Source organism: Capricornis sumatraensis, chromosome 6 (assembly GCF_032405125.1).
Source record: "Capricornis sumatraensis isolate serow.1 chromosome 6, serow.2, whole genome shotgun sequence".
Taxonomy (NCBI): Eukaryota; Metazoa; Chordata; class Mammalia; order Artiodactyla; family Bovidae; genus Capricornis; species Capricornis sumatraensis.
Genome location: NC_091074.1, coordinates 90,681,339 through 90,704,129, shown reverse-complemented (window position 1 = coordinate 90,704,129; position 22,791 = coordinate 90,681,339). Strand labels below are relative to the sequence as shown.

General features: G+C 46.3%; 1 protein-coding gene across 1 annotated transcript in view; it reads right to left on the bottom strand.

Moving 5' to 3' along the window:
- Positions 1 to 22,791, bottom strand: part of AOPEP (aminopeptidase O (putative)) — a 344,774-nt gene that overhangs the window by 5,356 nt on the left and 316,627 nt on the right. The window contains exons 13-14 of the mRNA XM_068973712.1: positions 19,710 to 19,826; positions 830 to 916 (exon numbers count right to left, since the gene is read on the bottom strand). Coding sequence (XP_068829813.1) covers positions 830 to 916; positions 19,710 to 19,826 — 204 coding nt within the window. The remainder of the gene's footprint in view (positions 1 to 829; positions 917 to 19,709; positions 19,827 to 22,791) is intronic.

Sequence of the window (22,791 nt, the reverse complement as noted above, 5' to 3'; positions counted from 1 at the left end):
TTCTTCTGGTACAAAGTCATGTCTTTTTCTTTGTGGGAATAACGAGCCCTTACTTGCTGGCTGGCCCCTGTACTCTGTCCTCTCAAAAGAGCCTTTGTTTGCACTGCCCCAACTCTCCACCCCAGCAGAAACATGGCTCCATTCTATCAGCCTGCAGCGCTCTGCAGAAAGCACACTCAGAGGCACCCACTGGCCATGCCAAGGGAGCGAGCCACAGCCAACGAGAGCCATGCCACAGGCACCACCATGGCCCAGCAAGCTGGGGGGAAGATGCTGACCCCCCACACTGCAGCCCAGCAGAGGTAGCAAAGAAATCATCTTCAAACAGGTTCATGGGCTCCTTGCAAGGTGACTGCTTTCCTTGGTGAACCGTGAGGAAAGTCCTCACAGGAAGGCAGCTCAGCACAGGGGTCCAGCCGGTATGGCACGTGCAGACACAGACCAGACTGTCCCAGCCAGGCAGGGCTGTCCCAGTCTCATCCCCAGACATACAAAGGCACAGATATGCACCATCGCATCCCTGGGCCACAATCCCAACCTAACGAACCTGGGGTTCAAAGATGTAACGAGGTCTGCCCATGCTTTATTTGGTTAACGGCAGTGGGCCACAGCTCCATCAAACCAGGGGAGCTTCTAAAGAGATACCGAGAAGAAAAAAGCTCAAAAGTTGGGTAGGTATGCTCCTACCAACTCTTCAAAATTGTTGCAAAGTATTGAAGCACTTGTTTTTTAAGTAGAGAAGGCAACAAACTGGGCCCCCATGTTAAGCATACTGCATAGTCAGGAACAGCGTTTAAAGAATCCCCATCTGCTGAAAAATGAAACTTACCTGATCCTCCTGAAGGAACCTCTCCACGTCTCTGTACGCTTTTGTGTATTTGTGCTTAACAATGAGTTCACACCAGCGATGGCGAACCTTAAAAAAAGAGAGAAAATCCCGTAAGCAACAAACTGGTAGGTTTCCTTGGCCCTGTAAGTTAAATGATGGACAACTTCTCCTATTAGAAGAAGTTACTCTGTTAACACTGTTGAGACTTTAAAATGTCATTTTAATGTCTTTTACAAAGAAAGGAACCACGCTCTTTGTTAAGAGGGCTGCCAGTCAACTTTAGGGGAAGAAAGTGCATGTTTCACTTAGGTGTTCTGATGTTTTAAAATACAATTTTGCCATACAGTAGATAAATGCAAAACGTATTTGGGAAATTAAACGCACACCCCCAGCCAGGGAGGCTGGTGCTCTGCCCTGCAGGATGCTGTCCATGAAGGTTTCCTTCATAAACCACAACTACTTGATTTCCTGCAATATGTGATTTGGTTCAGTGCTGCTGATTGTAACAATACACACAGTAAAAGGAAGAAGACACTGCTCTCCACATTCCTAAGAGGCAGAGAGCGCCTTCTGAGGAGCTTGGGGTATCTGCTGGAGGGGAGAGGAGAGCAGACCACCCTGACGCAGGCAGCTCCGGCTTCATGTTTTGCTGCACAACCTACGGAAAATAGACAAGCTACATGTGTGTCCCTTTCAGCGAAGATGCGTGATAAAAGATTCACCAGCAGGAATTCGTCAGGAAGCCCTCCCCCAAACCCTACAGACTGTATGGGAGTCTGACCCCAGCACTGGCTGCCTCTGCTGCTAAGAGGCAGTCTTGCCCCTCCCCCCCCCCCACCTCTTCCTCTCTAGGCCACTTCAGACACACTCTTTCCGTCGAGACTCTACCTAAATACAGTCCTGGGCCGTTGTCTACTGCATTAAAGCCCTCTCAATTATGCCCAGCGAGCAGTCCACCGTTTTATATTCCATTATTGGTTCAACATTAGCTATACACGGAAGTGATTACATGCATTTAAAAAATAAAAAAGCCTCCTTCCATCACTCTTTGTTTTTACTGCCTTTGAAAGAGGAAGACCTTTGATAGCAATCCATTTGTGGCAATAGTAAAATGTAAGCCATTTCAACATTTTGGTTGGGGCCCCTGTAAATTATATCATTATGCACTGATGGCCGGATCTCTCCTTTAATCTACTATAAATAGATTTACACACAAACAATTAGGAACGAAGCAAAGAAACATTTTTTGGAAAGAATCCTTCCCCTAGGCTACAGTGCACTCTGAGACCCACGGTGGTGCCCTCTGCTTACAGGCAACCAGGCCCTTTGAACTTCTAAGAACAGGATGCCAATGAACTTTTTACATCCACAAAGGAATTTCGGAGGCGCACGGAAATGAGCTAATAGCCTCGGATCATCACAACAAAGGGGAAGCAGGTTGGGCTGGACAGATCTTGGGAATCTTTCCACCTTCAACAAACTGTTCTTTCCTCTATGGCAAAGCAGAAAGGGGCAGCATAAAAGGAAACGGAAGCAGCTAAGATGTTCTAAGCGGAAGAGCCACTGACTAGAGCCCAGACTGCACCAATCAGAGGAAGCTCCCAGAGCAATCAGATCCCGCTCTTGTGTTTTGGTTCAAGTACAGGACAGAACCAAAAGGGTCCCTTGGTCCATTTCTCTGGTTTCCAACTCAGTGAAACCTAGATGCCTCAGGTACCACCTGAGTCGCATCCACACAGCACCGGAAATGCCATGTTCTTTGTTCATAAGCTCTGGGAAAGGATAAGGCCTGGTGGGAGGGCCACCATGCAGCGTGAGAGCCAGGGCACTGGACCTCCTGCTCTGGGGCCTTGCAAAAGAGCCTTACTTCTCACAATTGCACGTGGGGACAGCTGTCCCAGCTCTTAGCAGAGTCGAATATAAGGGAAGTCTGTCAGCTCCACCGTGAGCTAAAGACAGGCTTGTGCACCAAGCCTTTGATGAGGACAGTTGCTGATCATTCCAAAAGTTGGGGACGTTATCTTTTGTTAGATCTCATTTTGAGAATGGAGGTATTTATTACTGGCCTTCACTTCTCCACCCCGCCCCACCCTCTGTTCTCCTTTATCTTATTTACACATAAAGAAACAACAAAACACAAATTAGGGTTTATTTCTTAGTAGGGTAAGTCCACTATGACTGGAAGAGGATTAAGGAGCTGGGCTGAGTGAGAGAGGCCTCCACAACCAATATGAAGTCAGTGTTTCCACTTCTCTTCCTGTTAAAAATCAGTGTATTGTCAAGATTAATAAGAGATCTAGTCTTCTGACCCCTGAAAGCTAACATGACATCCAGGAAGTACAGACCAACCCCTTTCCCCACCCTACAAAGAGCAGGAAAAACAACAAGCCTTTTCATTACAACAGAATTAAATATATTGCAAAATTTCAATGACAGGATGTTTAAAAGACATCACAGAGATGCTGTGTGAGGCTGAGGGCCCAACAAATATTTCTCTCTTGTGGACAGGGTTTTTACTCCTCTTTGTATTTCTTTAAGAAACAAAGAAAATCTCTATCTTTTAGCCAAGGACCCAAAATTTGCAAGGAAACGTCACCACTTGGAACGGGGGTTATCCTAAAAATGTGGCAGCAGGCTGACATTTGTCTCCATTTCTCCCAGCAGCATTTCCACAGTGGGCACTCATGGACTATCTTCCTTTCTCCAGATCACTGGGAAGCTCAAAGAGATCCCTGACAGAGGTCCTCACATACTTGTACCCAGCTTCTTCCTCTGTTGATAATGGAGGAAAGTGAAGTCCTCAGCGCTGGGGAGCAGTAGAGAATTCGGAAGCAGAGGCAGGGCTCTATGAACGAAACTATCCACTCTGTATACCTGCTCTTTATTTTCTAATTAATTTATTCATCAATGGGGGCAGTGGTCACCTCGTCTTTCCTGGGTGAGATGAAAAGTGAACACTGTAGACACATGTGTCCCAGCCACAGTATCTGTGGCTTCTGGACTGTTCATTCAGCATCGGCATTCAATGGGTAGATACATACACCAAAACCGATCAATACTTACACTTTAAATATTCACATAATACCACAATGTCTCAAGAGAGATAAAAAACTTTTAATGACTTTTTCAACTGTGATTCAGATTCATAAAGTCACTCCAAACCCACGCCAGGAATCACCTGAAAGCCTTGAGCCAGCCAACATCTTAGCCTGACTTCCAGCAACGCTGTCAGGCTACCAAAAGAAACAGGCAAGGGTGAGAGAGGGGGGAATCGGGTCAGGAAAAAGAATAAGAAACCTGAGAAAATCAGAAAAGGGATATTTCAGGAGTGGGAAGAGGTGGAACTGCCCGTGGTGGTGAAGAGCAGGGCTGGGGGACCCCCGTTCCAGGAGCTCCAGAGTCTTCCCAGGAGCTCCAGAGTCTTCAGTGCAGAGAGTGGCTGGCTCAGCCCAAATCCTGCCAGCTAGTACCAGGACAGGAGTGTGCCCACCGCCCAGGGCCATGCTGCCGGTCCCATAACACACTGAAGCATTTCTGTGCTAACAGGCCCGAGCCGCCTGAGAGACGTGAGCAGACATGTGGGCCAGAGATCCAAATCACTGTCTGCACAGGATATGCATACATGTGTATACACACACACAGAAACAAACGTTTCTTTCTTAACAGTTTCCCTCACTACAGCAACTACTGATAGTTTCTGTTGTTCTTCTCTCTGGTTGGTGACCTGCTGAAGTGGTTTCATGACCTCGGGTCCTGATCCACAGAGGCGTCTCCCAGGGCGGGGGAGAGAACAGCCTCTGCTTGTGGGCTGCTGTGGGAGCCCACCCAGGTCGCCGCAGTAAGCATTAGGACAGCGACTCTCCCAGTCATTGCTTGTCCTCTTCATAGGAGCTGCATGTTTCCGGCTTTCGTTTTTACTTCAAAAGTTCTATTTACTGAATTCATAAAAACCTGAGAGTATCAGCTCCAAGGAAAAGTTTGTTACCTGCTGGAAACCATAAGAGCAAGGTGCCTGTCAGGTGGGCAGTGAGGAGGGAAGGACTGGGGTGGGGTCGGGAGGTGGGGTGGGGAGAGGGGTGGAACCACGCAGCAGCAGGAAGACGAGCCTGGACTCGGGACAGTGGGACACCAGCTGGAGCGGCCAGGGGAGGGAGGAGGCCTGCAGGGAGGGTCCTCAAGTCTGGGGCAGCAGGCACTTCTCAGGCCACCCCTGGGAAGTACACCCAGGGGCCAGACGTCTGGGGACTTTGCAAACTGTTTGCAAAGATAGCCTGGCCCCAGCACCAGCCTGAGTTGCATGGCATTTCTACCATTTCAAGGACGTTATCGCTACCCAAGAGGCTAGCTGAACAACTTCTGGCTGGCTCCTTTGATTTCCAGCACCTGCTTTGTACGGTCAAACCATGGCTCAGATTCAGGGACAAGTCCCAGGACCCATTGGGCACCTCTGTGATATAACCATGGCCTTGATTAGGACATGCTGGGGCTCCCTCCTGGAAAAGGAAAGAAAAACTACTGAAAGATAACTCCCCACCTGCCTGCCTCTCCCCAAACTCTCTCTAAAAGTTTTAATGCATCCAGAACTAACTGCTATTAAACTCTAGAACAGGGGTTGCCGATTTTTTTCTGTCAAGGGTCACAGTAAGCGTCTATGGCTTCTCTCTGTCCATTTGCCCTGTATCACAGGAGTAGCCATAGACAATATGTAAATCAGAGGGCATCGCTATCTTCAGATAAACTTTTATTTTCAAAAACAAGCAGTGGGCTGGACCTGCAGGCTCAAGGCTGCTGACCCCTGATCTGCAAAGGACACCCATGCTGGTCAATGTTTAACACCCGCCCCCGCCCCCAATCCACCAGCATACACCACAGAACAGAGCCAGAAGGCCTTTGTGAGCCGGCTCTGGCCAGTGTCAGCCCGTCCTGCCAGGGAATCTAGGGTGTTCTTGACTGTGGGGCTTTTCTTTCCTCTGTGAGCTGAACTTCTCTGCACAAGAAACCTGCTCTGGCTTCCCTGGGAAACAGAGCACCTCTCAGCCTACAGCCAAGTGTGAACGCAAGGTGCCAGGCGTGGGTGGGTGGGGGATTGGACACTGAGGAAATGCCGATTTTAGGCAGAGCAATCCCCGGAACCAGCCCAGCCCCGGTTTCCCACACTGAGCGGATGCTTCTGTCTGCCACCCACTGCATACCCTAGACCCTGTGCTCATCAACACTTTACCATTCTCAATGCTCTTTTACACCTTTCTTTTTTTTTTTTTGGTCTTCAATTTTAACAAGCCATTTCAAAGAAATAAAAATTCTTATGAGAATGCTCCCCTACAGGCCACTTACTATCTAATGGACTCATTTCCCAAAGTAGTTTTCAGACATTCCTTAAACATAATTCTTCTTATAATAATGTAATTTGGAACTCCAGTATATATACACATAGATCAAGGAGGAAAAATTAAGTGAGTTCTTCAAGTGGCTTAAATCAGTCAGGTAGAAAACATCTTAAACACTCAGCTCCTTTGGTTGGGGGTGGGAGGCTGGTTCCTTGGAATGGAGTCTGGAAACCTGTGTCTCACACAGAAGAGTTACTGTGACTGAAGAATGAATGGCACCAGAGGCTGAGCAGACATGCTGAGGGGTGAGACAGAACAGCTCAGTTCCAACAGCTTGGCCAACACCCCTCAACTTGGTTCTGGTAGCCACGACGCCACTGACTACACGGCCAAGGTCAGAAGCAGAAAATCGGCCTATCTTCTGTCACCACAAGCCCGGGGCTACAGTCTGTTTTGGTGCATCTCACAGCCACGCTTGAAAAAGCATCCGTGGCTCCTGTACCTGGCTGCTTCCCTTGCTTTATTTTTGAATATTAAGAATTATAAGCCGGTAACTTAGCACATATAAACAACACAGATATATCATTTTCCGTTTTTCCTTATTCTCCAGGTGTCACTGCCAGCGTCACTAGCTTAGTGCGGTCCTTATACTTTGATGTAACGACGACTGTAGGACACTCCCTCCTATTGATACACTACAGCTCCATTAGTCTTTCAATCACCTGACGATGCCGGAAGTCCATTTCTAGTGTCTGCTAGAAAGTCCCAAAGTGTGTTAATAGCTTTTGACCAAGAAGCTACAAGGGTCTACAAGTCGACACAGGTCCAGAACAAGGACGCCTGCTGTGACACCAGACCACAGTGCTGCGGCCTCACTCAGCACACCCGAGGTAGCCAACAACCTGAAACTGGTATGGCCACACCCCTTAACTCACCTCTTGGGCCTGGAACTCATAAACCCATCTGCTTCCCCACGTGTGGGTCACTCTCCCAGAGCTGGGTCTCACAGCTTCTCCAGCTCTTTGAAACTGCTGTTTCCTTACTCAGCAGTTTGTCTTTACCAACAATAAAACACAAGCTTGGTGAGAGCTAAGGCCTAAGTGCTTCTGGGCCGTCTCCGGGCCCTGTCTCAATGCCTGGCACATAAGTATCTGCTTAATAAATGTTTCTAAATGAACGTACCATTTTAAAAACTCAGACTGCTTTTCAGTTACTTTGAAATTATAAGGCATGGGTTGGAAGCTGTAAAATGCTTTGAAGAATGCCACCCAACCTATTTATGACAGGAAACATTCCTCTTTTTCAGTCCTTTTGATTCTAAAATTTACTGTTGAAGGGGGGAAAAAAATCTGTCTAGGGAACATGATCTGGGCAGCACATTAAACCTCATTTTGAGTTCCATTTTATATCTGTAAACAGAAAGACCAAGGCTCATGGCTTTTGTGAGTTAATAAGTCTAACACTGCGATAAACAAATCTACTTTTTCAATTTGTGTCCTTAAATTAGATTTATCATTACTTTAAAGTGGGCTGACTGCTGCTGAGGGAAGCATGACTAGCAGTCGGGGGGCACGGGGAGACCTTTCCAGAGCGGCTCCGGGACAGACAGCCTTTCCAGCATTCCGTTCCGGCGCATCTGTGATGGTCTGGGATGTCTCTTTCTCATGTGGCACAGTCTGGGGTATGCCTGTCACACTAAGATTCCCAACGCTTCCCTTTTCCTCTCTCTCACCTTACAGCTCCTTATGTTCAAAGGGCTATGATCTGAACATTGTTTTAACTAAAGGGAATGCAGAGTTGCTCTGTGTGCTGCCACAAAGCCAGGCTGGTACATCTCGCTGCTCTGAGTTAAGACCACAGGCTCTCAGCTCTTTTTCCTAACCTTGCCTGAGTCAGTCCCAAAAGCTCTCAGCTCTATGGTAAGTGGTTACAGCCAGTAATACCAGATTTTACCAAACCTGCTATGGGGATCATCACACTTGACATGCACATGAAGTGTGACAATGAGGGTCAAAGGTCACGACAAATATCAAGTTTTACATGGTCTCTCAGGCAAGTTCCAACCTTTCTTCCTTCTCCTGCGCATATACTGTTTCATTTAATGTCATCAATACTACTCAAGAAAGCTGGCTCTAAAATGTAGAACTCAGGAGCCCATGATGAGTCCACCCTAAAGTATGGTACAGTGAGCCTTCCCTCCCTATCAAAGTCAAAGTGAAAGTCACTCAGTCGTGTCCAACTCTTTCGAGCCCATGGACTCTGCAGTCCATGGAATTTTCCAGGCCAGAATACTGGAGTAGGTAGCCTTTCCCTTCTCCAGGGGATCTTCCCAACCCAGGGACTGAACCCAGGTCTCCCGCATTGCAGGCAGATTCTTTACCAGCTGAGCCACAAGGGAAGCCTAAGAATACTGGAGTGGGTAGCTTATCCCTTCTCCAGTGAATCATCCCGACCCAGGAATCAAATCGCGGTCTCCTGCATTGCAGGCAGATTCTTTACTAACTGAGCTATCAGGAAAGCTCAGTGAGCCTTTCCTCATTGAGCTCCCTCCCTATCAAAATGGCATACTAAATGGAAACATTCCAATGTGGAATTTGATAATTAGGAAATTACACATTGCACCTCCTTTCCTCATTAATATCTGACAAATGGCAGATATTTCTCAAAATATTTGCTACTAAAAACAACCCAAGAGTCAAGCTGGGGAAGGCTGGTTCAGGAAATGGTACCTGAGGCAACTACCTGGTGTCTGACAGTGGAGCCCAGGGGCAGGCCTGGCTCTGGGCTGCTCTCCCCACTGCCTGCGGACTTCCTATGCGCTCAGCCTGGGCATCTGCTTCTACCCACTGACGGGCATGATCAGTTGGTCGATGGAACACAATTCCACATGGTTCAAAGCTGCACAGCAACACGCAGACCAAGTAGCTTAAAAAATCATGTTCAGTGACACCCCATAAAACTGATTTATAAAATTTCATACCCTGAGAAACCAAAAATGCCTTCATACCACATCCATGGAGGTGCTTTCACTTTTTAAAAACAATGTGAATTCAATACAATTGCTTTCTCTCTGTTATCAGTTATCAGCACAAACATTCACCTGTAAGAGGCATAAACTGCCAGGGAATCCTGCAGGATGCGGCGCCACCTCCCTGCAGGGCAGGCTCAGAGACCACACTCAGGAGGCTCCCACAAGCTTGAGGAAGAGTGCATTCTACCTGCAGCCTGAAGGTTCCACAGCTTGAAAGCAGAGAAATCCAGCTTTCAAATCTTGGTGTACCATGGAACTAGAGAGCAAAGGGAGGTGTTTGGGAAAGGCACCAGAGGGAAGAAAAGCAATCTGGGAAGACACTGTGGCAACAGTGAGCCCTCTGGTACAGGGCATTTAAGGCGTGCTACACGGGATGACAACTCCATTTGTAACTGTGAAAGAAAACGGCAGCGCTCACAGAAAACTGTGCTTTTTGGAGGTGTGGATTTCACTACAGAAACCTAATGCAAAAGTATATAAACTACTGACACAGGTATGAAGAACCTAGGAACACCATTAAAATCCCACACACTGATTTTACTCTTAACACCGCTAAAGACAAAAGGAACAGGAGCTGGGTTTGCGGTGCTATGGAAAGAAGAGCATCAGGGCATTGCTATTTATAACCCAGAAAACGTGTGCATCTCTGCCTCTGAGATCATCTGGACAGACTGGGGGGTGGGTAACATACACAGACAGTAAGAGCAGATAATGCCTCCTAAACCTTCAAATATCTATACAACAGGGCCTGTTGCTAACTACAGTGGAAGAAGCAATGGCAATGAATTAAATGACCAGGAACTTTTAAAATAATAGTCTGGCTTAACCTATAGCTAAATATCCTCCTTTAAATGTCCTTTTCCTCTTTTATGTATAGATAAATTCTAAATGTTATGACTGATTATAATTGTTTATTTAACAGAGGTCCATCTAATCAAAGCTATGGTTTTTCCAGCGGTCATGTATGGATGTGAGAGTTGGACTATAAAGAAAGCTCAGTGCTGAAGAATTGTGCTTTTGAACTGTGGTGTTGGAGAAGACTCTTGAGAGTCCCTTGGACTGTAAGGAGATCCAACTAGTCCATTCTAAAGGAAATCAGTCCTGAATATTCATTGGAAGGACTGATGCTGAAGCTCCAATACTTTGGCCACCTGTTGTGAAGAACTGACTCATTTGAAAAGTCCCTGATGCTGGGAAAGATTGAAGGCGGGAGGAGAAGGGGACAACAAAGGATGAGACGGTTGGATGGCATCACCGACTCGATGGACATGAGTTTGAGTAAGCTTTGGGAGTTAGTGATGAACAGGGAGGCCTGGCATGTTGCAGTCCACGGGGTCACAAAGAGTCGGACACGACTGAGTGAACTGAACTGACAGAAAAATTAGGCAGATTATGCCAGGAGTGGCTCGTTTTTTCTTTAAACAACATCTCATTAGCCACAAAGTGCAGTTAACAACTCAAGGTAAATAAAATGCAGGCTCTGGCCTCAGGAATAGGAGAGGAATACTAATCTAAACAAACAAACAAACAAACAAACAAACATCAAAGTTCTCTATCATGTTAGATCAGCTTTCAAAAATCCTTTTATCACTGTATACAGCAACTGAGACCTGATCAGTTACAAGGTTTCCATGGAAAAATCCCAGGGGCACCAAATTCAATAAGAAAGAAAATTCCAAGGAAGAAATATCTAGATATATCTACCTGACTTTGAAGACACGTTCTAAAACATTAAATGTCTCATTAAGCCAAATACAACAACAACAAAAAATACACAAATATAACTAAAGAATTACATAAGAGCTTTGTTTATTCGCACATTATAAAAGGCACATGGTTTAAAAATCTCGCTATGTCTAAAGTAACTAAGGAAAATCGCCCCAGTCCCTTTTATCACCCATATCTTGCCCAGCTCTCCAAACCCACAAATTACAATGCTGTGTCGAAAGGACAGCTATGCCCCTCACCAGCACTGCTCTAGCATTTTAAAAAATATTAAGCCACAGTACTTCTAGCGCACATCTTAAAGTTCAGATCCATCAGCCTTTGACTCTCTGATGTGTCAAAGAGCCGAGGCGCCAGACCCCTTGTCCCTGGGAAGAAATTGTGATGAACGGCCAGACGCTGGCTATGGCAGGTGTCAATCCGCCTTTCCAGAAGCTCATTCCACCTGCCCTCTGTATCTGACCCCAGAAAACCACTTGGCTGATTGTACCACACCATTCGGACCCGCCACAACAGTCTCCTTTTTATATGTTCGCTCTGAGAACCTGCCTCCTGGGGCTCTGTTCCGTGATGGTTGCCTCCTGACACTGCTGGGCAGTGACCTGGGGAGGCCCCCAGCACAGACTCCAAAAAGGAAGGAGGGAAGGAAGAGGCAGCCACCAAGGGGGCCAGGGCCAGCGCTCTGGCACTACTCCCAGACCCGGGGCCTCGGTGACCTTGCACAGCCCTGTGGTCCTACAGGGGCCGTGGCGCCAGCCCGGTAGGCTGCCCTCACATACCGCCGCGATCATGGGGCTGACGTCAGCAAGGCTGGGCTCTGCTTTTGTACTTAGATTCCCCATCGAGGTGGACCAAAGGGGAAGGAGGCACCAAACTCCGCACACTGCAGTTTAGTAAGTATAAACTGCTGAGCACCCTGAAGCGGCAACAGAGCCCACCGAGATCACATCTAATCTTTCCTTTTAACTTCCTGTCAGGAGAAGAAAATAGCAATGTTTTCTTTATTTTGGAGCCAGAATACCATGGAAAAACAACCAGGGGAGAAGGGGAGTGCTGAGCTGCATGGTTGGGAATGGACCCCAAACACTGTGTAGAAGCCGGTCACCGTGACCAGAAGGGATTTTAGCATAAAGGGAATGAGCAGTCATAGCTACTCATCAGGCTTAGATTTTAAACACATGATACCCACCTAACCTTTTTTAAAAAAATATTTTAATTGGAGGCTAATTACTTTACAATATCGTGGTGGGTTTTGCATACATTGAATCAGCCATGGGTGTACATGTGTCCCCCATCCTGAACCTCCATCCCACCTCCCTCACCAACCAATCCCTCAGGGTCATCCCAGTGTACCGGCTTTGAGTGCCCGGTTTCAGGCATCGAACTTGGACTGGGGTTTATTCTCTGCCCTTTTAGTATGCGTCTCCAGAGATCTGTTGATCATGCAATGTTTTCAGTTCATAGAAACTATGCTTTTGGTCCAAATGAAATTCAGAAATGGGCGTCAGAGCTGTCAAGACTTTTGTAGGCCTTCAATCATACCTTCCACCTGTAGACTTCAAAGAATGGCTGTAGTATTTTTTTTTTTACTTTTACTTCACAATACTGTATTGGTTTTGCCATACATTGACATGAATCCACCACGGGTGTACATGCGATCCCAAACATGAACCCCCCTCCCACCTCCCTCCCCACAACATCCCTCTGGGTCATCCCCGTGCACCAGCCCCAAGCATGCTGTATCCTGCATCGGACATAGACTGGCGATTCGATTCTTACATGATAGTATACATGTTTCAATGCCATTCTCGCAAATCATCCCACCCTCTCCCTCTCCCTCTGAGTCCAAAAGTCTGCTCTACACATCTGTGTCTCTTTTGCTGTCTCACATACAGGGTCGTCATTGCCATCTTTCTAAATTCCATATATATGTGTTAGTATACTGTATTGGTGTTTTTCTTTCTGGCTTACTTCACTCTGTATAATCGGCTCCAGTTTATAAACAATGAGTTCTCCTACTGATGAAGTATTAACATCCACGCCCTCCCTGCAAAGGGAGGTGGCTAGTTTACATGGTTTTCAAGGGCTCTTTCCCCAGAGGAAAGGCAGTGGTGGCACAAAGGCCTACAGGGTTGGATGTTTTTCTGTTTGCAATCCACCTTGAAAGTGTCCTTTTCAAGAGCAAAATGTAGACAGACAGATGCTGGGTTGGCTTTTTCTGGGCACTAGTCGTCAAGCAGGTTTGCCCTCCCTCACTAACCTGCTTCTTCACATTTACTTGCTACTACACTAGTTTGCAATTCCTTCTTTGTCTTCCATGTGAGACGTCTCTGCTTTCACCTCCTCCAAGGTTACATTCTTTGGAGCCTTGAGAGAATACAGTTGGCTCAGGGCAGCCCCCAAACGTAGTTAACCAACTTCAAGCTATTCCACTCTGTGTTGTAATCGTCAGGCACTTCGCTGGATGAGATGAAAAAACTGCCTTTTGTGGTCAGCTGCTTTAGAGCAATGGTTCTTTAACCAGGATGACTGTATCCCCCAGCTGATATCTGGCAACTCCTGGAGACATTTCTGATTTCCAAAACAGGGGTGGGACAGGAAGGGAAGAGAACTGCCACTGGCATGTCAGGAAAAAGGGCTGGAGACGTGACACATTTTATAATGCACAGGACATCCCCCAGCAGAGGATTATCCACTCCAACGCATCTGTAATGCTAAGGCTGAGAAACTGTGGTTTAGAGTAGCCCCCTCCACCAATCCCAGATAGCTCAGCTGGTAAAGAATCCATCTGCAATGCAAGAGATCTTGGTTCGATTCCTGGATTGGAAAGTTCCCCTGGAGAAGGGATAGGCTACCCACTCCAGTATTCTTAGGCATCCCTGGTGGCTGAGATGGTAAAGAATCTATCTGCAATGTGAGAGACCTGGGTTCGATCCCTGGGTTGGGAAGATCCCCTGGAGGAGGGCATGGCAACCCACTCCTATATTCCTGCCTGGAGAATTCCTGTCTCCTCCATGGACAGAGGAGCCTGGCAGGCTACAATCCATGGGGTTGCAAAGAGTGTCGGACACGACTGAGTGACTAAGCACTCCACCACAGAAAAAGCCAACAAGCCTCCAGGTTAAGGGTTCTGTGACCAGATGCTGCTCGGGGGCTAATAGGGGGGTAGATTCTACTTCTTTCTCTTCCTCATCAGTCCTGACAGATTAGAGAGACAATATAAAGGTGGCTTGAGCTAAACAAGGGGCTTCCCTGGTGGCTCAGAGGGTAAAGTGTCTGCCTGCAATGCAGGAGACCTGGGTTAGATCCCTGGGTCAGGAAGATCCCCTGGAGAAGGAAATGACAACCCACTCCAGTACTCTTGCCTGGAAAATCCCATGGACAGAGAAGCCTGGTAGACTACAGTCCATGGGATCACAAAGAGTCGGACACAATTGAGCAACTTCACTTTTGAGCGAAACAACAAAACTTGACCATTTCACAAGAGAATGTGAATCTTACATGACTTCAAAACCTCTCGTGTTGTTAACAATCCCACGAAGAAGGGATTTGTGGCTCCACTGTAATCCTAAGGAGATGGAGGCTCAGGAACCTTGGCCACAAGTCTGCAGGGAGGAGGCAGGAAAGCTGGTGAAGAATCTGAGAAGTCTTGTCTCTCATTTTCTTAACTATGGGCGGCGACTCATTTGTTGCTGTTTAGGCGCTCAGTCCTGTCCGACTCTTTGTGACCCCACAGACTGCAGCACACCAGGCAACCCTGTCCTCCATTATTTCCCAGAGTTGCTCAAACTCATGTCCACTGAATCAGTGATGCGATCTAACCATCTCATCCCCTGCCGCCCTCTTCTTACGCCTTCCCAGCATCAGAGTCTTTTCCAAAGAGTTGGCTCTTCGCGTCAAGAGGCCAAAGTATTGGAGTTGGTGGGTCATAGGATCAATTTGTGCACCACAATGCACATGTTTAAAGAAAATGAAACAGGAAATAATGGCACACATAAAAGTATTTCTGTGAAGCCCTTTTTTGCCAGTTAGTTGTGGTCAAAAAGGCTGACAGCCAGCAGACTGTGCAGATTAGGAAACTGGGGCCCAGGAGGGTGGGTGATTTGCAGGTGGCCTCCAGCCATTTGGGGACCTTTGACCACATCCAGCTTGTTGCTAAGATGTATCTGGGAAAGCAGCCCCACTGAACACAGGTTAGGGCCAGGGGCAGATGGAGAAACAGTGCTCACTCCTTCCCACCACAGCCTAACCCAGGGGGCCTTTTCCTTTCAACCAACAGTGCTTCCCCAAATACAATGATGGGAAGACCTCGTGCTGATAATGACCTCTCCCAGAAAATTAATTTTCTGGCTCAGCCTACTAAATGATATATCAAAGCTGAGCATGGTACCATGGGGGAACTTTCTAACACCCCACCACTCCCATCCAAGCCAGATCAAACAGTGAGTGGCTGTTTCTGAATTTTCTCACCCGAGGGGTGCCCCAGTTTTGAAGTGCGGAACTGTAGTCTATGGAAATAAAGTTGCTTCAAGGTCAGCTGTGGGGCTCTTGGGGACAAAGGTCACACAGAGCCAAGGTGCATGGAGCTTCACCTTGTTAACATGGAAAGGCTATTTTCACAGCTGAGCAGACCTGCTAAAGCAGGCAGGAAATGATTTTAAAAGGGATCTTAGAAAATACCTTTTGTTTCAAGAATCAGTTGTATATTTTAAAACCTTTATGGGGCTTCCCTGGTGGCTCAGTGGTAGAGAATCCACCTGCCAATGCAGGAGACTGGATTTGACCCCTGATCTGAGAAGAACCGTAAGCCTGTGCGCCACAAACTATTGAGCCTGTGCTCTAGAGCATGGGAGCTGCAACTGCTGAAGCCTGTGTACCCTGGAGTCCGTGCCCCACAATGAGAAGCCACCGCAGACAAGCCCGCACGCCACAGCTGGAGAGCAGCGCCCGCTCGCTGCGACTAGTGAAACCCCCCGCAGCAACCAAGACCCAGCACAGCCAAAAATAAAATCATTTAAAGCCACAAAAGCTTGATTTTTGTTAAAAAAATAAAATAAAAATAAAAACCTTTATGGGTTCTTTGTTTGAACCAATATGCTCAGAAACTATAGACAATGCATTTCTATGAACTAAGTTTCCCTTTCAGTTCATTTTCTGACCTAGTTTAAAGCAGCCCAGCATATGGCTAGAGGTTTCTTTGATTGAGGAGGTAAAATATGGTAACTACTCCTGTAGCTAGTACTACTTTCTAGGCTAAGGAATGCAAACATTCCCCCAACAATGCCCCAGTTTTCAGATGGCGGTAACAAGAGTGTCGAGGCAAGGCGGAGAATGGGCCAAGATGACACACGTCACCGTGCCCAGCTTATTACGTGTGCCCTCATACACGTTTCCTTTTAAGATGCTGAACACACGTGTCCCTCCCTGCAGGGCAGACCTTTGTACTCACACCACGTGACGCAGCACAAAGAGGACAAGACGCACGTAACGTGGAAACGTGTGCCCTCGACAAGCAAACAGCTGGCAAACAACATCAGCCTGGCTGCCACACCCAGAAATCCTGACCAAGACTGGACATTCTGTGAACACAACCGAAACACAGAAGCAACACAACTAATACAAATACTGAGCTACGCCAGGACAGTCATTAAAATAAACTTCCCAGGGAGACAGCACCAGCCCACCCACACAAAGAAGGTGGGAGGGAAGGGACAAGTGGGCGTGACAGCCGAGAAGATACAGCAACTACTGAACGGAAGGCCTGGTGCACAGGCTTCTCGCACAGTCCAGACGTCTGGTCCAGCAAGAACATGCTGCTCCACCAAGCAGAGAGTTTCGCAGCATTGGGAAATCAGGGGATTAAATGAGCTATGGCAAGAGCACGCTCACCTTCTCAAAAAGTGACCTCACATCTATGCTTTTAGGAGAAATGCTAGTCCGAGGAGTGGTGGGAGAGGGGATGCGCTTTACCTACCTCCTGGAAAAGTGAGGAAAACCCCTGCTGTCATGAGCACTCCCTGCTTCTATGCCAGACACCCCCCAACCCCACCCCAGCCGTCCTGGGCTGAAGTCATCTGCACAGACACCTAACTCAGCATCGTGGTCCCTGGGCCTGTGGCAGCACCCTGAACAAGAGTGTCAGCTCCATAACTTACACGGTTCCTTGCCAGGAAGTTACCTTTGGAGCCATTTCCCATAAGGATGCTCCACACACAACCTGCCACAGTCCAGCATCTGAGCCGCATTTTGAATGACCACTATGTATTACATATTTCAAAGTCCTGATAATAACTGAAAGGGAACTATATGTTTGGTCAAGGAGAAGCACCAAGAATAAAGTCAGAATCCTCATTTTTCCAGCAAATAATTCTTTCTCCCATGAAATGTCCTGTCACTTAAAATAAAGGCAGATGGTTAGTCAACAAAATTCCTGCTAATCAGTGTCACAGTAAATCACACTTAAACTAATGAAGTTTCTAGAAAACACCCTGGTTGGCCAATATCCTATTGCTTTCCTTGTTCTGAGTGACATTTCAAGGAAACCTCACCGTGAGACACGCTGTCAGTGTAACTGACTAGATGCCAAGGCCTCAGAGGGCCTGGGAAGGGGGCAAGGCAGTGGTATGTTAGGCCTCAGGGCCCTAAGGCCCTAATCCGGGCCCTATCCACCCCTGACCTCAATCCTACTGGCCCCAGGGCAGGGGTCAACAAACTCAGGATTGGGCAGGCCAAACCAGCCCACATCTAAGAGTGCTGTGGATGTTTTAGAATAGCTTTAAAAAGGAACACCTAACAAAAAGAATTATCTTGAGATGAGGTAATTATATGAAATTCAAGTTTCAGGGTCCATAAACAACTTTACTGAAACACAGGCACTTCTGTTTGCTGACATACTAAGGCAGCTGTTAACAGCACGGCCTGAAATATTAAAATCTGCTCCTTTACAGGAAGTTTGCTGAGCCCTCTCCTGGCACATGTCATGCTGCCAGCTCTGAATGGAAATCACTCCTGGACCCCCTGGCTCTGTACGGCCAACTCCTTCTTGCCCTTAGGTCCTGGCTTGAATGTCACCTTTTCTTGTGGCCTTTCCTGAAGTCTGTCTAGAGACACTGAGCTCACTTTTACTTGTAACCTCCTTTGAAGCTCTTATATGAAACTATCCTGTTCATTTACTCGTGAGCTGTTTTTCCAAAGAATCCCAGCCTGCTGAGGATGAACCCTTGCCACTGCTATATCCCTAGTGCCTGGCAGAGCGAGGATCTGTGAAATGCATGGACCAGGCCAGTTACTTAAATCAACCAAAGCCTCCCCCAGACCCCAGTCTCTCAACACCAAAGAGCCAAGCCTGAAGAGACTGTTCTGGCTTTGGACATCACAGTGCAGTCTGAGACCCAAAACAAGCAGCCAAAATAAACCTGGTTCTGTTTCTCAAAGGTTTGAGAAGTCACCTATAGCAACAAAGTCGATCTGTAAGTTAAAGACATAATGTGCTTTATGTTTATGCCAACAGGAATGGGGGAAAACAGGACCTCCCACTTCCCAGCTTCTGGTGAGGAGTGACAGGTGCCCGGCACCTGCTTTGATCCTCCCGCCTTCGTCTGCCCACTGCCCGTCACTGGGGCCTGGCATTTCAGCGGTATTCAGTCCTGATTAAAGCATAACCTCATGCCTATAAATAGAAACCTCTTTTAAACACTAATTAAAAATAACAGGCTGGCATTTGGAATCTCCTATAAACAAAAATATAAGAGCTGAAATAAACAGCAACAGTTGTGTGTTTGATCTGTGCTGAGATGGGTAAAAAGCTACATATGTTTCCTCTGGAGTTTTTCAATTAACTCCTGAATTTATGTGAGGGTTTTAAAATGTATAACAAATGCCAATCTTACCTTTTAATCTAATAATGAGCAGGCTTTTCTTGACTTACTCCATAATTGTGAAAATAATTTTAATAATATTGTATTTAATCCAACATGTCCAAAATATCATTCTGACACTGTAATCGATAAGGAGAAATTACTGAGACATTCTGCTTCTCTTTATACTATGACTCCAGAACCCACATATTTCAGCACAACAGCCACAGGCCAAGTGCCCAACAGCTACATGGGCTAATGGCCACCATACTGGACTGTACAGCTTTCAAACGTTCATTTATTCTCACTCAAACGAACGGAAATCAAATATGTTTGCTTTTTAAGAGTTTTATATAAGAGGATTTTTCTGTGTGTGTTTTTTTACTTAAGATGACTAAATACATTATTTATTATTTTATGTATTAAAAAAAAAACCCTGGAACTCAGGATTCACATTGCATTCTTCATAATAAGCTAAAAGATATTACGGACCACATCATATTGCTTTCCCACAAGCATCCAATTTTGCTTTTCAAACCACGGCTGTTAAGATTTAGTTTTCATTTCCTTTACACATGGCTCCCTTCCTGTTCTAACTGAATGCAACCAAGAAGCTCTGGCGCATCTGAGCCAAGTTTCCTTAATATGCAACAGGACTGCGCCACCGTCATGCACACGACGATGCACCCAAGTTCATAATTCAGAAACCTTCCGTTCATCCGCTCATTCCTTTAGGAGACTTACGTCTGTCTTAACAATTTAAGAGGAAAGGGGGGAAAACTCAGGACTTAAAAATGCCGTGGTAATGACCAGGGTCAGAGGCCCCTACTGGAGCACACACAACCAGGGAAGCAGTTTCAACAGTTTGGGACCCAATGGGGCCATCAACCTTCACCAGCAGTGAGAGCCCACAGTTTAAACCCTGAGGGTGTTCTTCTTACCTCAGCATCCTGCTCCGAGAGGTGGTACGTCCTCTTAAGGCTTTGCAGAGTTCGTGGAGTCACAGTCTTCTGCTCCAAGAGATGCTCCAGAAGCAAGACCAGTTGGTCTGGAAGAAGCTGAGGACAAAACCACACAGCCTGTGAAGACGCCATTCAGCTTACAAGATATTAAGCCCAAATGTTCAGACCAAAGCCAGCCAAACCAGGGTTACCTGGGCACTTGCAGTGGCTGTCTGAAACATGGCAAGACTGGAGACCTGACTCTGGTAAAACCTCAAGGTTTACACTGCTTCTCCAAAGACACTGCATTCTGGCGCCTGATGAAGTCTTACTTTCCTTGGGTTTTTCATGAAAGTTCTATATTTAAGGGCAGATCAAAACTGTGTTTATCTTTTTTTTAGGTTGTACACCATGACTTTTTTTTTTTAGATGTACAATGTGATGACAATGTACATATACACCGTGAATGATAAAAACGATGCTTATCTTAAAACACTGCCATGGCTTTATTAGATCTTTTTCTTTACAGGATGCAGATGCCAAGAAATGTCATTTAGCCTAGACAAATACTCAAGAAACCATCTGATTTTAGGTAAACACATGAAAGCTTAACAGAAATAAGAAGCAACTTTCTTATTTCCTTCTTTAAAACGTAAATCTTGCAAATGTACACCAAGAAATAAAGAGCATGCAATAAAACTAGAGCCATGTCTCATAACCAATTATAAAAACTGTACGTTTACTATTCCATCAGAAAAAAGGTTGTTATGTGTGATTATATACATACATACAGTCACCCACCCCAACTACAACAAGGTCACTCACATTCCTGAGTTTCATACAGGGTAAGTAAAAATGGCATTACCATTTAAAGGCAAAAAGAGGAAGATGTTTTTATATATTAATAGCTCAAAAATAACACAAACTAATCTGTGAAGAAACAATACTTGTGAAATCCAAGAACTTACATATCTGTCTTACTCACTCTACCAGTTCCTAGACCAGCCTCTAGCACAGAACAGAACTCAAACTACTGACAAAAGAAAAAAAGAAATCAATTTAAGATGCATCTGGTAGGAACCAAAAAATACTTATTCTAAAATGAAGGTTTTAAAAGAATTACTATGAATTCCACTATTCTCGACATTTAACTTTTCTCCATTCCTACCTATGCCCAAATTTACAGTTCTGAAAGTCAATACTATAGCAATAGAATATTCACAAGAACACCTGGATTTTAATCTCTACTTTGTTCTCTAAAAGAAATTTTTAAAATTATTGGTTTCTCCCCCATCCTCTCTTTACCTTTCAGCCCCCAAGTGTGCACTCTGCCTCTGCGTCCTGCCTCCATTCACATACACACTTTCCCAAACCGTGCTTGTAGGAAATCCCAGTAGAGACCGCATACATGACATTTACCACGGAATTCCACAAAGACAGCACTTCCCATTATTTTCTCACCTCACTTTTCTAAGGTCTAATAAAACTCCCACTTCCCTCTAGACAGATGGACACAAAGGCACAACACTTGATTCTTGGCTATTTTCATTTCATAACATCACTCCATCCGCTAAAGAGTCAAGGGTGGATCCTCTCTCAGGCTGACAGAAGAAAGGTGCTTCAGCAAAAACATGGTTACAACTCAGCACTGACCCTGTGAGGTTATACAGGAGAACACTTAATTTCCTTCCATTAAAACTATCGTGTTTGCAAGATGCTTTAAAGATATCATTTACAATATAATGACCAAGACCAAAAAGCCAGTTTTCATTTTCTACAGTTTCAGACACAGGAGGCTACTTTTAATATCTTGTTATTAAATCTGTTTTATAAAACAGACCAAGTCCAGAACCACAGCTGCTGTGGAGCATCCATACCATACCCTTGTACACCATTCACACGATGAGCACTTGGCCAGCGGGCCCTCGTGGCCCCGGGCAGAGGGAGGCATCTCACCCAGCCTCTGGCACTCCTGACCAAGAAGCAGAGCTGAGACTCCGTGCGCGCCCCGGCACCCCAGGTTCCCTCATGCTCTTTCCCATCCATTTCCCTGCAGTCTCCCTCTCTGGATCTTCCTTCCCTACGTTCCAAGAGGGGCCTTCCTCTGGTGGAGGCTAAACCTTCAGCCCCAGTCCTGATTGTAACCCTCATTCCCCGCTAAGGCCACTCCCTGACTGCCCTCCTGCACTTGAACCCTTCTCACCGAGTCTATTCTTTCTCCTCAAAATGGTCAGTCCCCACCCCATGGCTACATCCCTTTCCAAAACGTGCTCCACGTGCCTCCACCCCCACCTCCCCCCCACCCACCCCACCAACTGCAGTGGCCTGGCTGGTGCCTGTCCAGCAGCAGCCCACCTGCCTGTACAGGCGCAGGGTGGGGGGCGTCCCCAGATCGGGTCAGAACGGCTGGCCAGTCCTGCAGCCCCATGAGCACTCTCAAAATTGATCAGCAGTGCTTCCACAGGCAGCCAATTCAGGGTAGCCACAGCTACGTAAGAAGACAGCTTCTAGGGAAAGGCCCAGCCTGACACAGCACAGAACACCCATCACCTGGGGGTGGGGGGCCTCAGTCACTAACTAAACACAGCAGGAACAAGCCCAGCCAATTTGTGGAATTAGAGAAGGAAGGAGTAGAAAGAAAAGCATCTCCCTATTATATGCCTGAGGTTACAAAGAGGCCTATTGTCAGTTGAGGATTTGGTTTAGACCAGAGAGACCCAGGGAGGAAAAAAAACCCTGGCTAAGATGACCAGTTTGGTCTTCAACTTACCCTAACTGGATTTAACCAATCAACTCCACTTCAAAGTCAGAATTACTAATATGTGATCCTATCAAAATATCTGGATTCACACTTTTACCTCTCTTGCAGTTTCCTTATAAACAAAAAGTTCATACATACCTGCACAGAGAAACAGAATAAAGAGGATCTCTGCAAGTTTCTGTCCTCTCCTAATTTTACACTATGGAAAAATACTTAAGACTAAGCCCCCTGACTTAAGATGGGCAGCCAAGAGGGAAGGGAGGGGAGTCAAGCCTTGGTGGTTATTTGTTAAGTTTAATTTACTTTAATTGGAGAAAGGTA